Genomic DNA, 14237 nt, shown 5'->3' with positions numbered 1-14237 from the left:
CTGCCTCTTGGCCAAGATGGCGTGCGGCGCGCATGGGGTCGGCAGCGAGGTATGGGAGTGGGAGGCCATGCTTGGCTCGCTGCTGGCTCCTGGCTTGGGTTGGTGGGAGGTGCCTTGCCTTGGTTGGGTGCGGCACCGAGCCGGTTCTGGTCGCCGGAATGTCCGTGGCCGAGTGGCGCGCGCTCCACGCCGTCCGCAAAATCGCCACTTGGACCCTTCGGGCTTTCCGCGCCGTTAGTCTGGCTTGAGCTTGTTGCCGCTTATCAGCCGAGGATAAACACGGCTACGGTGGTGTCGGAGGACTCCACTGCTATGGACAACGTGCATTCATCTTCGCCCGAAACAAGCTACAACCGCCACTACGCAAACTCCTCAATGACACTGCGCGGCTGCACGTACTCGCCAAGCGGGACGTACGGCTCGTCGTAGCCAAAAGCCGTGAGCGAGCCGAGGTCGAGACCGCGCTGCGTACCCGTCCACTGCGGAGCAGCGGTGATGCCGAGCACTAGGACTCGGAGGCCGTACTTGTACTCGGGCGTGCCAAGTGCCACACCGTTCTGCGCATCAATGATGGAGATGAGGTCCGGGACGCCCGCGACGATCCGCGAGTTTCCGTTCACCGTGTGCTCGGCCAAGAGGTTCTCGTTCTTGAACGGGACTGTTGGGTTAGCACAGGGGGTATACATCAAACCCACTCTTCATGACACCCTCGAACTTCTCCCTGGGGGCCTCCTCGTCATCACCCTCCTCATCCTCAGCACTGAGAGCCTGGATAACGACTTCGCCGTAAGAGTGGCCCTTGTGAAGCTTGCGCCCAACCTCGACGATCTTGCCCATGAAGAGCACGCGACCGGCCTTGGATCCGCCGACGGCGTCAACAAGGATCTGCCCAATGCTCCCGATGTTTGACTGCTTCTTGGCGAGGGCGACAGCACGTCCCAAGCGCCATGCCTGTGAGACGGTGTTGCGAATAAGCATTCGGTGCGTGTTGGCCTTGCTGAGAGGGCGGCACTGGATGTTGCCAGCTGTGCCCATCTCGATACAGCCGGCACGCAGGAACCTATCAATATCCTTCTCGTGCTTGACCCTCGTGACGTGCTAGTCGTTAGTTACGGCCTGGTCGAAGCACATACCATTGTGGCGCCATCACCACTCGTGAGGACCACTGGGAGAACCAAAGCCCCCTTCTCGCTTGGGTCGAACACGTGCAGGGTCGACTGCCAGCCAGTTGGGTACGCACGACCCTGCCAATGTCAGCTGTCGCCGACGTCGCTAACTCACCATGAAATCGCCGTCCACGACGGGGAGGTTCATGTGGTTGCTCGCACCGGTGATCATCTGAACCATGCCGTTGCCTCCGCCAATCTCCACAGCCGCGAGAGCACCAGCGGTTGTGTGGCCCGTGAGCTTCATAACGTCATACACGCCTTCAGATGGGTCTGGTCCACCGAGACGCTCGAGGCCTACTTCGGGAGCACCGATGTTCGCGCCGGGAATAACGTGGTCCTCGTCTGGCAACGAATCGAGGTCGATGACACGGACATGGGCGCCCGCGCGGACCAGCTCGCGGATCTCGAGGTACGTCGTCTGAGGGTTACCGCCGCCACCAGTGCCGAGGATGTAGCAGCCAGCGGCAATCCATTCGAGGTCAACCTCGGAGAGGAACCACTCCTTGTTGAGAATTGTGGGACGGTACGAGCGGATGTCGTAGGCTGTAATCTCGGGGTCCTCGAGCGGGAGCTGGCGCTTGCCGTTGGCTGCGGGGATTGGAGCAACCTCTGTCGTTGTGTCCCAGGTGGGCGTGACACGGCTGTTGGCCTTTGGCTCGCCAGACACGTCGCGCGCACGGCCCCTCCATTCGCCAGCCGCCTTGACGTAGAAGCGACACTTGTCGGTAGCGTCTGAGGGTGGTCAGGAGCGCACCATTGCGACAAACTCACAAGCAATGGGGATCACCTCGCTCTCCACAATCACGGTGTGGTCTGGGTCGGCACCCTGCGCAATGGCACGGTCGATGGCACGCTTCTCGACGGCCTTCTGGGCCTCAGCGACCGAGACGGTGGTCGTGTCCTCGACAGTGTCCACCACCCCAGAGATCTGGGCACAGGCGGCACCGACGGCGTTGGCAGCATCATAGTGGGGGAACCGGACCACCTCGCTCACACCCTTGAGCTCGTCGGGGACAAGGATCGCACCTCCACCAACAAGGTACACCGGGATGTCCGAGCTTGACGTCTTCATCGAGTCGATGGCGAGCTCGATCATGTGCCTGATCCGCTGCTCAGCTGCGATCACAGCTGTGGGGTTGAGGAGTGTGACCAGAGAAGTGTTGCCCACTCCCTCGGCACGGCCGGTCGCGACTGCGATATCGGTCGCTGTGCCCGTCGATCCGCCAAAGCAGAGAGCCTCGTCTGTGATCTTGTAGCCCACCGAGTCGGGTCCAACAGTCACCCTGCCACGAGCGTCGGTCCGCACGCGGGACCCGCCGCCGAGACCGATGGAGTAGACATGGGGCATGGAGAAGTTGAGAGGAACACCGCAGAGGCTGTGGAACGCGCCTGCCTGGCGAGGGAAGCCGGTGGGCAGCAAGACGCCAATCTCGGTCTGAGCGGTGTCAGCATTCATTCAATGGTCTCATAGATACGCACAGTCGTTCCACCAACGTCGATCACCAGCGCCGTCTCACGAGCCTTCTTGCCTGCAACGAGACCCGCAAGGAAGTTGGCTCCGCGCATCGAGTTGGTTGGGCCGGACGAGAATGTGCGGATAGGCAGGCGAGCAGCCTGCTGGCAGGTCATGAGGGTGCCGTCATTTGAGGTGAGGAAGACGGGAGAGGACAGGCCCAGAGCGGCGATGGAGACGAGGAAGGCAGCAACAGTCTTCTCGGCGAAAGCAAGGAGGGCGGCGTTGAGAATGGCCGCGTTCTCTCGCTCCAGGAGCCCTGGGCTGTTAGAAGGGGCACCACTGACACGACATACCAATGTTGGCGACATCCTTGCTGATAGTGATGCGCACCCCTGGCAGCTCGGCTTGCAGGATGTCGCGGACGAGCTCCTCCTGCTTGATCTCAAGGTCGATTGGGGCGTAGCATGATGAGACGGCGACGGTCTGCACCTCGAGTCGTCTCATCTCGGCGGCGATGCCGCGGATCTCGAGTGGGTCCACCTGTCATGGGTCAGCAGTGGGACAACCTGTAACCCACCTGGTCGATCTCGGACCCGTCTACCTGGAGACCACCCTTGGCGAAGAAGCAGGGCCCCTCGAGGACATTTCGAAGCTCGTAGGGGAAGCTAACGAAGGGAGGGCAGAGGCGGGAGAAGGGACCACAGAGGCGGAGGACGGCGACGCGTTGGAGCTTGGTAGCGTCGCGCTCGATGAGCGAGTTGACGAACGAGGTTGTGCCGATGGCGACGGCCTGGATCTGGGAACGGTCGACCGACGAGCGCTCGAGACAGGCACCGATAGCCCGCTGGATACCGGTGGTTATGTCTGCTGTGGTTGGGGCCTTGTGCGTCGCGAGCACCGGCTTCTCGACGTCGGGCGTGAGGTCGAGGACAACGGCGTCACTGCGGCTTGTTAGCAAGGACGCTGGCGATGAGCTTACGTGTTGGTTCCTCCGACATCGACACCGATGCGGAGTGGAGCAGTGGGAGCGATGGTCATGGAGGACGATGTGGTCGTGGCGTAGCTGTACAGAGTGTTGTTGAGATGGGGGCGCTGTCCGCCGTTCGGCCGGATGGCAGGCATCTATAAGTATGCCGAGGAGGCCGAGTCGCTGCCAGAGCTGCAGTCAATGAGGACAAGTTGCGTGAACGTCCTCCACCAGACAAGAGCGTCAAGGTCCGGCTGGCGAGACTGTCTCTGGCTGCTGGAGATGCATGGTCGAGTGTCCAAAGTCAAGGCTGTATTGGCAAATGCAAGCTGCGCCGGCCGGTCTTGACCGGAGTAGATAATAAAATCACGCGATGTTAGCGAGCCGGTCGACTTGATCATTACCGAAAGTCGGCATGGCCCCCCGCAGCTCGTTCGACCTCACATCCCTGGCCGCCGGCAGGGACATCTTGGCGATTCCTTACTTCGAATATTCCCAATTCTCCTTGCTATCAGTAGAGCAGAGCATGCTCCGGCCGGGCAATCAGCGAGAAATTCGCTGTTGATCAACCTGGAGCTCCATACAACCACCAGTCTCCGGCTTATCACATGGACTTGCTCAGCTGACACTTGCCCCACCACATCAACCTCGTCGCGCGCGGATATCGGTCTCGAATTCAAATCGGTAGCACGCCTCTGAACCTCGCGAGCGAGAGGCTTTTGCAAACAGGTCAGGCCAACCCCGAGCAGACTCCGGCGACGCTGTGTCCACACGCCGAGGGGACAGTCGTGCGCGTCGATAAATATCTCGACGTCGGTCGTCCGGGTCTGTCTCGCCATCGAGTGCCCCACACTCTCCCACTCACAACCCCCCGCACCCCACACGCACTACCCTATGCCGTCCTGGGAACAGTTCCTCAAGCGAATCGAGGTTAAGCAGAAGGACGGCGAGGCTGAAGTCTGGCAGAACAACCGCTGGGTACGTGCAACTTGATCTGCCACTCGGCCAACTGCTGACAGGCTATAGCTCAACCGTGACAATGTCCCCCTCCCCGCTCACCGCCGCCTTTGGGGGTTCTGGACCTACACAGGCCTCTGGGTCCTCACCAGCATGAATGTCAGCGGCCTCTCGCAGGGTGCGAGTCTTCTGGGTCTCGGTCTCACCGTCGGTAAGTCGCCTGCCTTCGCACCATAGCACCAACACTAACCAATATAGGCGAGGCCATGGCCGTTGTCGTCGTGGGCCAGATCCTCATCCCCTGCCTCATGCTCAGCACCGCCACCATCGGCGCCTACTGGCACATCTCCTTCCCCATGTGGAACCGTGTGGTGTGGGGCATGATCGCGGCTTACTTCCCTGTACGTCGCAAGTTGATGCTTGTGATGCGAGCTGACCGGTAACCAAGCTTGTGAACCGTATCATCCTCTCCATCACCTGGAACGCTACCCAAGGCTGGTTCGGTGCCCAGTGCCTCAAGGTCTTCCTCGGCTCTATGTTCCCCAGTATCTACCGTAGGTCAACCGAGAAACATTCTTGACCACTGCTCACGCTCGCAGGCATGAAGAACACTCTCCCAGCCTCGACATACATGGACAATGCCGACTTTATGTGCTTTGCCTTGTTCACCCTCTTGTGCATCCCCCTCATCCTCATCCCGCCTGAGCGTATCCGCATCCCCGTTATGATGGGCGCCGGCATGGCTTTCGTCGCCAGCTCCTGCCTCTTCATCTGGTCCCTGGCTCGCGCTCACGGCGCCGGTCCCCTCCTCACCACTGAGGGGCTTTCCTTTGTAGGGGTGCCCCGCGCCACTGGATCGGCCAAAGCATGGGCTTTCCTGTATGGCATCTCTACCCAGGCGGGATCCCTCTGCGCCGGCGTAAGTGTGGCTCGGGTAGACGCGGCACCGACACTGACTGGGGATAGATTCTCAACCAGTCTGACTACTCGCGTTTCGCTGGCCGCCCGAGGCAGACCTTTATGGCCATCGGGATCGTCGCCCCCATCTGTGGCATCCTCACATGCTTCATCGGTATCACTCTTGCCTCGGTTGCTGGCCAGTTCTATCCTAAGCAGGGTCTCATCTGGACAGTTTACATTCTTCTCCGGACCATCCAGGAGAACGGGGGTCCCGGTGCCCGCGCTGCTGTCTTCTTCTGTGGTCAGTCTGCTTCCACCTTAGACTTTCGGAAGCTGACTTTACAGGCTTTGCCTTTACCTGCTCGCAACTCGGCATCAACCTCACCGGCAACCTCTACTCTGGTGGCGTTGATCTCACGTCCATCTGGCCCAAGTATCTCAACATTCGCCGTGGAGCATACTTCACGCTGGCTGTTTCGGTCGCCATGTGCCCGTGGTATCTCCTCTTTGGGTCGTCTGCGTTCCTCTCGGTAAGCATTCGACCGTGTAACATAGCGCTCATTCCCAGGTCATGGGTGGCTATGGTGTCTTCCTTGGCCCCATCACTGGCATCATGGTGTTCGATTACTTCTTCGTCCACAAGCGCAAGATCAAGCTCACCAACTTGGTGGGTGCTCTCGCCTTTCAAACAACCCATACTCACATCCCAGTACGAATGCTCGCCCGCATCAATTTACTACTACCACAAAGGTGTCAACTGGAGGGCCCCGGTGGCGTGGGTTTGCGCCGTGGCCCCTGTCCTCCCAGGTTTCATCGCACACGTGGGCAAGAACATCAACGTGCCGGATGGTGTCACCAAGCTGTACTATCTCTGCTACCCCTGTGAGTGGCAGCTTGAGTCCTGAGTCTCCTCGACACGAAGCTGACGCCGCAGTCGCTTTCACAACGGCCGGTGTCGTCTACCTCGCTCTCTGCACGATTTTCCCCGTCGCCGGCGTCGGCGAGGTGGACGAGTACGACGTGTTTGGCACTTTTGGGTACGTCGAGGGGTGTAGAAAATGTGCAAAAGTGCTGACATTGCGAAGCCCGGCCGAGTCCGCGCCTGAAGGCACCACCCCGATCGAGAAGGAGCAGGCGACTGTGGAGGTCGTCCCTGTCAACGACAGGGCGACGTTTGTCGTGTGAGAAGAGAGCGGGGTTTGGGCTCGAGCTGTTGTCTTTCCTATGGGTAACATTGACGGTCTGGAAAGTTGTAGGGAATAGGGGCATCAAGGAAATCGTAGTGGAAAGGAAGACTGGAATGAATCAAATCGGTGTAACCATTGTCTCTTGCCACAACAGTATGCAATGGAGGCGAGCTCGTGGCTTCCAAGCGCTGTCTGGAGGGAACCTCTGATCGTTCATTCAATCACCCCGCACTCCTCAGACAGATGCGAGCCACCCGGTCCAAAGGGCACCAACGCCGAACCCGAACACCTTGCGCGCGCATGATATGGCACCCGGCTCCCAACGTCCCCGTCCACTTGCGGGCAGCTTCTCGACCGTCCAGGCCTGCGGCGGGTGGGGGTAGCCGGGGAATTACCAAAAAAGTGCCACACCCGACGCCTCTCTATCAGGTCTCGCAGCGCGCACACATGTGAAATAGATATCGAGGCAGCAAGAGATGCTGGCCGCCACTGGACCGAGTCACGTGATGCGTCCAACCCCTGGAGCTGAACCCATCACTCTCTCCATCGCCCAGTGTCTCTGAGAGAAGGTATGCATAGCCCATAAGCACTGGAGGGCGCTGCGTTCGCCTCTCAGCGCTCTGACTGCCCGGAGACGACCCCACGACGCCGAGGAGAGATTAGATGGGCGATAAGATTACTTGCTCGGCGGCGCGGCATGCTCCGGCCGGCCGAGATGGGCTGGCGGTGGATATCGTCTGGCTCGCCGATCGCGGCCTGCGTGTTGAGTGGGGGAGGGAGTGGTCTGCTGCGGGTGCATGCCGCATGCATTGCTCTGTGTGTGCTCTGCCGGTGCGGCGCGATGGGTGTTGTGTGGGTAGGGGTGGCACTGCCTGGATGCAGCTGAGTGGCTGCGGTCGACTGGTCTGCGACGCCAGCCTGTCTAGGTCGTCTTCTGCTTCATTCTCCCTATGTCGCTTCTAGCCATACCAGTCCTCCGTGCTCCTTGGTCAGGCAACCAGCTCATAGCCAGCACATTCCCCTACCCCCAATCATCCCCCTGCTCCCCCCTCCCCCCTCCCCTCCCAAGCAAATTCTATCGTTACATGACAATGCTATAATCTATGTACAAGCCCTGGGCGGTTTTAGAAGTTCTCATTGGTGAGCTTGTTCGTGAGGTCCCAGAGGCGCTCAGCGGCCTTGTGGTCGTTGGCCCAAGTCGCGAGGATGTTCTCGGTGCCGTAGGGGATCTCCTCGCCCGCCTTCTGCAGGGGAGCGACCTGCGAGTTGACGAGGTACGTGCCGTTCTGCTTCTCCCAGCGGGGGTCGAAGGCGGCGGTGACGGTCGTGGCAGCACCCTCGGGGATCGACTTCCAGAAGCCGAGCGACATGTTGGGCGTGCCGTCGGCGTTGAAGAAGGTTGCGAGCGCCTTAATGTCGTCATCCTCGAGGTGGCGGCCGAGGTTGGTGGGGATCGCGCCGGGGTGGAGGGCGATGGCGGTCAGGCCCTTGGAGCCAAACTTGTCGGCCAGGGCCTTGACGTTGAGGATGGTCGCCGTCTTGGACTGGCCGTAGGCGTTGGTCTTGTCGTAGTCGTTGCCCTTGGAGTAGTCAATGTCGTCCCAGCGGATGTCGCCGAACTGGTGGCCCATGGACGAGACGAAGACGACGCGGGGGTGGGCCGACTTGAGGAGGTTGGGCAGGAGGAGGTTGGTGAGGAGCCAGGGGGCGATGTAGTTTGTGCCGAACTGGGTCTCGAAGCCGTCCGACGTCTTGCCGTAGGGGGTCATCATGACGGCGGCGTTGTTGATGAGGATGTCGAGCTGGCCCTTGGCGGCGATCTCCTCGGCCCCCTTGCGGACCGACGCGAGCGAGTCGAGGTCGAGGATGACAGTCTCAACGTTGGCGTTGGGCGTCTCCTTGAGGATGTCGGCCTTGGCCTGGTCGAGCTTGGCCTGGCTGCGCGCAGCGAGGACGAGGAGCTTGGGCTCCTTGGTCGCGATGGCGCGGGCCGTCTCGTAGCCGATGCCGCCGGGCGAGGGGCCGGTGATGACGACTAGGCGGCGTCAGAGGCTGACTGGTGGGGAGATTGCCGAGCTACTCACTGTACTTGCCCTTGACGTTGTCGGCAAACGTGTCGACAACCTCCTGGGCGGTCGTGCTCTTGGTGAACTTGTCTCCGGGCTGGGCCATTTTGACGATTGTTGTGGTGGTGGTGGGGCTGGGGCTGAGGGCTAGAGTGCGAGGTTGGGGAGTTTGTTGCTGTCGTCTAGCAGCTCCACGTCGCTTGCATTTATACGCATTGCGTGAGATGTGACCGCCGGCAGAAAAGTCGTAGTGTAGTGGGGATACGACGTGACGTCAAGAGTGGGTCCTAAGCGGATGTCGTTAGAGATGGCATGCGTGCCGAGCACGCCGGGGTGCTGGCCGACGGCCGCGAGACCATCGGCCACGTGAAATGCCACTGCCACAGCGGCCGTGCCTGAATGTCCTCGCTGGCCGATGGTCATGGCGGGTGGCCCCCGACGCGCGTCAGGCGGACTTTTCCACTGCTGTCACTGGGCCGCAGCGTGCGTCTACCAGATTCCGACCCCACTGTCAAAGACCTTCGGCGAAAGACGCCCGACGCTATCGTGTGGAGGCACAGCTCGCCCTCTGCGCGTCTCGGCACGCGCTCCGTGTGCGCCGGCGGCCCATGAGGATCAGTCAGCTCCGGGGTATGCGTCGCGGACAATGTGCGGAGGTGATGTGATCAGGAATAAGGAAATAGCGCCAACACGTCGACGAAGAGGCTCTCTTCCCCACTTGTTCGACTTGTTTTGGTGGATGGCTTTGTTCCCGCGCCGCAGAAGCTTCCTTCTATGGCTGACCTTCGCTCACAGTGCAATGCCTGATTTATTATGTATTTTACATATTTAATTATTGTTTTACGCTGGTACGCAGTGCCATGCAGTATGGCCACGCCTGAACCCGGCCTGGGCCAAGGTTGCAGGCGAGACCAAGACCACTGCTCTCGCAGTGAAGGTGACTACGATTGTGTTAAGTGCGAGGGATCAAGGGATGCAAGGGATCGCGGGATCGAGGGATCGAGGGAGGCGAACGTGGCGTTCGCGTGGTCCCGAGACCAAACCTCCGCCACAAACCTGTGCGCACGGCGTTAAAGATTTCTCCCGCCAACAAACGCAGCAATACCTGTACAAAGTCCTCGCGCATCATTCGAATTGCTTCCGTCGTTCATCGCATCCAGCCTCACTCGCCCTCTGGGATTTCGACTGACAGCTCGTCGACCTCTGCGAGAGACTACTGAACGAGCTTTGTTCACCTCTAACACCACCACCAACAGCATCAAAAATGGGCGAGCCGCTTGCTTTCAAGGGATCTCTTGCCGGCCACTCCGGCTGGGTCACCGCCATCGCGACCTCTTCGGAGAACCCGGACATGATCCTCACCGCTTCGCGTGGTAAGTTTTTTCTTGCTTATCTGTGGGGGTGGGTCGGGGTAGATACCTCACTCTGGGTGCTGTCTGGCGCAGTCCCTGAGACTCTTTTTACCCCGTCCGACGATGAGCTCGACTGACATCCCCCAGACAAGACCGTCATTGTGTGGCAGCTCTCGCGTGACGAGTCGTCGTTCGGCTTCCCCAAGAAGATCCTCCACGGCCACAACCACTTCGTCTCGGACGTTGCCATCTCTTCGGACGGCCAGTTCGCCCTCTCGTCGTCGTGGGACAAGACCCTCCGCCTCTGGGACCTCAACACCGGCCTCACCACCCGCAAGTTTGTTGGCCACACCGGCGACGTCCTCTCGTGAGTTTGGTCAATGGCGCGCGGCGTTTGGACAGGGTCGCGTCGACTTAAGGGTACGGGTGCGGACCAATTTTCGGTCTGCGAGTGTGCCATGTACTCGACGGCGTGAACCTGTCCACGCTCCGCGCTGCCAACGAGCCACGCCCAGACGACTAACACCCTCAGCGTCTCGTTCTCGGCCGACAACCGCCAGATCGTCTCGGCCTCGCGTGACCGCTCGATCAAGCTCTGGAACACCCTCGGCGAGTGCAAGTTCAACATTGTTGAGGATGGCCACACCGAGTGGGTCTCGTGCGTTCGCTTCTCGCCCAACCCCGTGATCCCCGTCATTGTCTCGGCCGGCTGGGACAAGGTCGTCAAGGTGAGTTTTCGCTGTGCATCCCCGGGACATGATGTTATCTTTATATTTGCTACTTCAGAGGCCTCGCGGCCCGTGAGACAACATATCCACCAAGATCTCTGATCCCTCATCCACAAACCGTGTATCTGAACATGGCTGACAACGTTAGGTCTGGGAGCTCTCCAAGTGCAAGCTCAAGACCAACCACTACGGCCACACTGGCTACATCAACACCCTCGCTGTCTCGCCCGACGGCTCGCTCGCTGCCTCGGGCGGCAAGGACGGCATCACCATGCTCTGGGACCTCAACGACGGCAAGCACCTCTACTCGCTCGAGGCCGGAGACATTGTCAACGCCCTCGTCTTCTCGCCCAACCGCTACTGGCTCTGCGCTGCCACCGCCACCTCGATCAAGATCTTCGACCTCGAGTCCAAGTCGATCGTCGACGACCTCAAGCCCGACTTCAACGACCTTGGCGACAAGGCCCGCAAGCCCGAGTGCACCTCGCTTGCCTGGTCGGCCGACGGCCAGACCCTCTTTGCTGGTTACTCTGACAACCTCGTCCGCGTCTGGGTCGTCACCGTCTAATCTGTACATTTGCATGCAGGCTTTATGGATAGATGTGTGTATGCGGGGACTGTCGGCATGGTGGACAGATTCAGTGTATGACGGTGGGCCGTGGTATGCGTGGCTAAGAAGCACATGGTAACTGGAGAAGAGTACCCGTGGACGCGAGGGACTGTTGCCATGCTGGACAGCTTCGGTGTAGAACTGTGGGCCGTCATCCGTTCTCCTGCTGTCTGCGTGTATGGCTGAGAAGCATCGGCTTAGAAGCACCTGGTCTGGTCAACTGGAGAGGAGGACAGTGTCGAGCACACGATTTCGGACGCTCCTTCAGGTCATGCCTTGAAGCGTACGGAACTCACTCACACGCACTGTACACTTGGACGCGATCACCAATATTATCTGTCGACAAGCTGACCACAAAGACTCATGTATCTGGTCTATCACAACCCCCACACCACGCTCTAGCTACTAGTACATCTCGCTCTATGGCCACGCTGATCGAGACAAGAGACAACAAGAAACAACTAAACCTTGAGATTCTTCACGGCCTTCTCGAGGCCGCTGGCGCCAGCTTCCGCCTTGGCTGGCTTTGGAGGCTCGCCCTCATCCTCCTCGGCTGTCCTAAAGCCCTCGGAATCGCTGTCGCTGCTAAACTCGGGCTTCTCCTTGGGCGTGGCCGACTTGAACTTGTTCGTGGCACGAATGACACGAATCGCGTCGGCCCACTTCTTCTTGGGGTTGAAGTTCTCGCGAATGCCGGGCAGCAGGTCTTCGTCGCCGGCACCGGCCCCGCCAATCCATGGGTCGTTGAGCGCGTCTTCCGCGCTGATACGGTTCTTGGGGTCGACAACAAGCAGCTGCTTGATAAAGTCCTTGCCCTGCGGAGAGACGTGCTTCCAGAATCTCTCGTGGAACGTGACCCTGCCGGAGGTCGTCTCTCTGATGAGCTCGTTGCGGTCATCAGAGCGGAATGGCGAGTAGCCACAGAGCAGGGTGTAGGCGATCACGCTATAAGGGTTAGCTGCGCTCGGTGCAACGCCAGGGCCTCGGCTCACCCAATGCTCCACATGTCGACCTTGCGGCCGTGAGGCTTGCCCAGGAGAATCTCTGGCGCGGCATAGCCAAACGAACCGGCCATCGACGTGAGCTCCTCCTCGCCGTCGACGTGCTTGGCAATGCCAAAGTCGGCAATGACAATCTTCGAGTCCTCGTCGCGCGTCTTGTAGATAATGTTCTCGGGCTTGAGGTCACGGTGCGCAATGTTGTGCGCGTGGAGGTAGGCCGTAGCTGCGAGGACCTGGCTGCGAGGGGTTAGGGCGGTGTTTCGACTGCTGCTTGCACAGAGCCCCAGCTCACCGGATGCACACGACGGCGTCGGCCTCGGTGAAGCGTCCGCGCTCAGTCACGCGGTCGAACAGCTCGCCGCCGCTGGCCAGCTCGAATGCGAGGTAGTACCTGGAGAGTTAGACTGAGCAAGACTACATAGGTAACCCACTTGTCACGCGACTCAAAGTAGTCCCAGACGTGGACAATGTTGGGGTGGTCGAGGTCCTTGAGGACGTTGACCTCGTCCATGACGGTCGCGGGGTCCTTTACGAGCTTCTTGGGGATGATTCTGAGGCGTTAGCTGTCGTCGACGAGCGAGCCCTAGCCGACGTCGTCGTGGGCGCTCAGGAGATGACTACCTCGACGGCTACGCCGCCTCGTCAAGCCCCAACGCAACGACAGCAGCCCGAGGCGCCCAGCGCCGTCGCCAGCGCGGGCACCACATCAGGCGCCACGGGACGCCGCGCCCCACAGCCACTTACTTCAACGCGACATCCTTCTTTTCCCCTTCAGGTGGGGACCACGTCGCACGCACGACCTTGCCAAAGCCGCCGCGTCCGAGCACCTCCTCGAGCTGGTACTGCTTCTTCTTGTTGAACGACTTTGGCTGGGCGAGCAGCTGGTCGCGGAGCGCGGATGTGAAGCCCATTGTGGTTGCTGGGTGTGGTTTAGGCGGGAGGGAGGGGGGGTGAGGGGGAGGGAGGGTCAGGCGGCAATGTTCGCGCCGTGTGAATTAAAGTGTCGAGTAGTGTAGTGTAGTGCGAGGCAAGCGTTGCGAGCAGGGCCGGTGCGACGTGGTCTCGGCTTGGTGGATGCGATGAGAGTAGTTGTTGAAAGAGTAGTAAAGAGTCAAGAGATGCGATGTAGATGCAATGTCGATAGTCGATCAGTGTGTGCCCGCGAGCTGGCCGAGTCGCGTAGTCTGTCAGTGTTGTGCAAATGACGAGAGTGTGTTTAATGGCGGGATGCGTGACGCCCAAAAACAGAGAATAATACGAAGTACGCAAGCCTGGGCCGGTGGGCTACCTACATCGGCACACGGCTGGCTGCTGCGAGCTCTGCATACACAACACCATGTTGCTCTTGGCAAGACGGGTCGGTCTCAGCAGTAGGCTGCCACCGCTTGCATTCCTCGCACACTGGCTAGCACAGCGCAGCAACAGCTCCCCATGTCGGCTGGCGGGCAAGTTGATGCAAGAGCCAGCAATGTGCAGTGACGTAACGCACTGATGCTCCTCGATCACTCGCACTCACTCATTGTACGCGTGGCGTGGCACATGGGCACAATGGGCCATGACTTTGCCGGGGTGGCCGGGGTGGCCCACCTCGAGCAGCGTGCAAAGCCCCCGCCGGCCCGACGCGTCGCGACGCGCCTCACGCACCCTGCGCCGAAGACGCTCGAAGGCGGGCACGGCGCCGAGGATTGGTCGGCGCCGGTGCGAGGCCGCCACGCCGGACCTGGCCCCCGGGAGCATTCTAGCACCTTGCACTCTGCGCGGCGGGTGGAGGTGGGTCGCGCCGGTCGCTCGCTGCTGGCGTCATATTGCTCGAGTCGGTCGACCGCGCGTGCCTTCAAATCTGC

The 14237-nt window shown here is 60.3% G+C and overlaps 5 protein-coding genes across 5 annotated transcripts; 2 read left to right on the top strand and 3 right to left on the bottom strand.

Moving 5' to 3' along the window:
- Positions 1-359: 359 nt before the first annotated feature.
- Positions 360-3747, bottom strand: Q8F55_004296 (uncharacterized protein; the record flags this gene model as incomplete). The annotated part of the gene is made up of 9 exons (XM_069352816.1): positions 360-658; positions 696-1098; positions 1134-1244; positions 1282-1901; positions 1941-2604; positions 2649-2941; positions 2979-3165; positions 3203-3566; positions 3605-3747. The coding sequence occupies 9 exons, from the start codon at positions 3745-3747 to the stop codon at positions 360-362; spliced, it is 3084 nt and encodes a 1027-aa protein (XP_069210234.1).
- A 739-nt stretch (positions 3748-4486) lies between these two features.
- Q8F55_004295 (uncharacterized protein) lies at positions 4487-6634 on the top strand (the record flags this gene model as incomplete). Its single annotated transcript, XM_069352815.1, has 11 exons — positions 4487-4570; positions 4619-4760; positions 4808-4950; positions 4998-5103; positions 5149-5468; positions 5516-5750; positions 5795-5979; positions 6018-6116; positions 6160-6331; positions 6384-6486; positions 6535-6634. The coding sequence occupies 11 exons, from the start codon at positions 4487-4489 to the stop codon at positions 6632-6634; spliced, it is 1689 nt and encodes a 562-aa protein (XP_069210233.1).
- A 1126-nt stretch (positions 6635-7760) lies between these two features.
- Q8F55_004294 (uncharacterized protein) lies at positions 7761-8808 on the bottom strand (the record flags this gene model as incomplete). Its single annotated transcript, XM_069352814.1, has 2 exons — positions 7761-8671; positions 8721-8808. 2 exons carry the CDS (start codon positions 8806-8808, stop codon positions 7761-7763), a joined length of 999 nt encoding a protein of 332 aa, XP_069210232.1.
- A 1158-nt stretch (positions 8809-9966) lies between these two features.
- Positions 9967-11350, top strand: cpc2 (40S ribosomal protein RACK1; the record flags this gene model as incomplete). The annotated part of the gene is made up of 4 exons (XM_069352813.1): positions 9967-10075; positions 10202-10421; positions 10587-10782; positions 10931-11350. 4 exons carry the CDS (start codon positions 9967-9969, stop codon positions 11348-11350), a joined length of 945 nt encoding a protein of 314 aa, XP_069210231.1.
- A 503-nt stretch (positions 11351-11853) lies between these two features.
- On the bottom strand, positions 11854-13304 carry CMK2 (Calmodulin-dependent protein kinase cmk2; the record flags this gene model as incomplete). Its single annotated transcript, XM_069352812.1, has 5 exons — positions 11854-12337; positions 12385-12630; positions 12686-12784; positions 12825-12944; positions 13138-13304. The coding sequence occupies 5 exons, from the start codon at positions 13302-13304 to the stop codon at positions 11854-11856; spliced, it is 1116 nt and encodes a 371-aa protein (XP_069210230.1).
- Positions 13305-14237: the final 933 nt, after the last annotated feature.

This window comes from Vanrija albida (assembly GCF_041260175.1).
Source record: "Vanrija albida strain AlHP1 chromosome Unknown contig_3, whole genome shotgun sequence".
Classification (NCBI taxonomy): domain Eukaryota; kingdom Fungi; phylum Basidiomycota; class Tremellomycetes; order Trichosporonales; family Trichosporonaceae; genus Vanrija; species Vanrija albida.
This window is presented reverse-complemented; position numbering and strand designations above follow the sequence as displayed.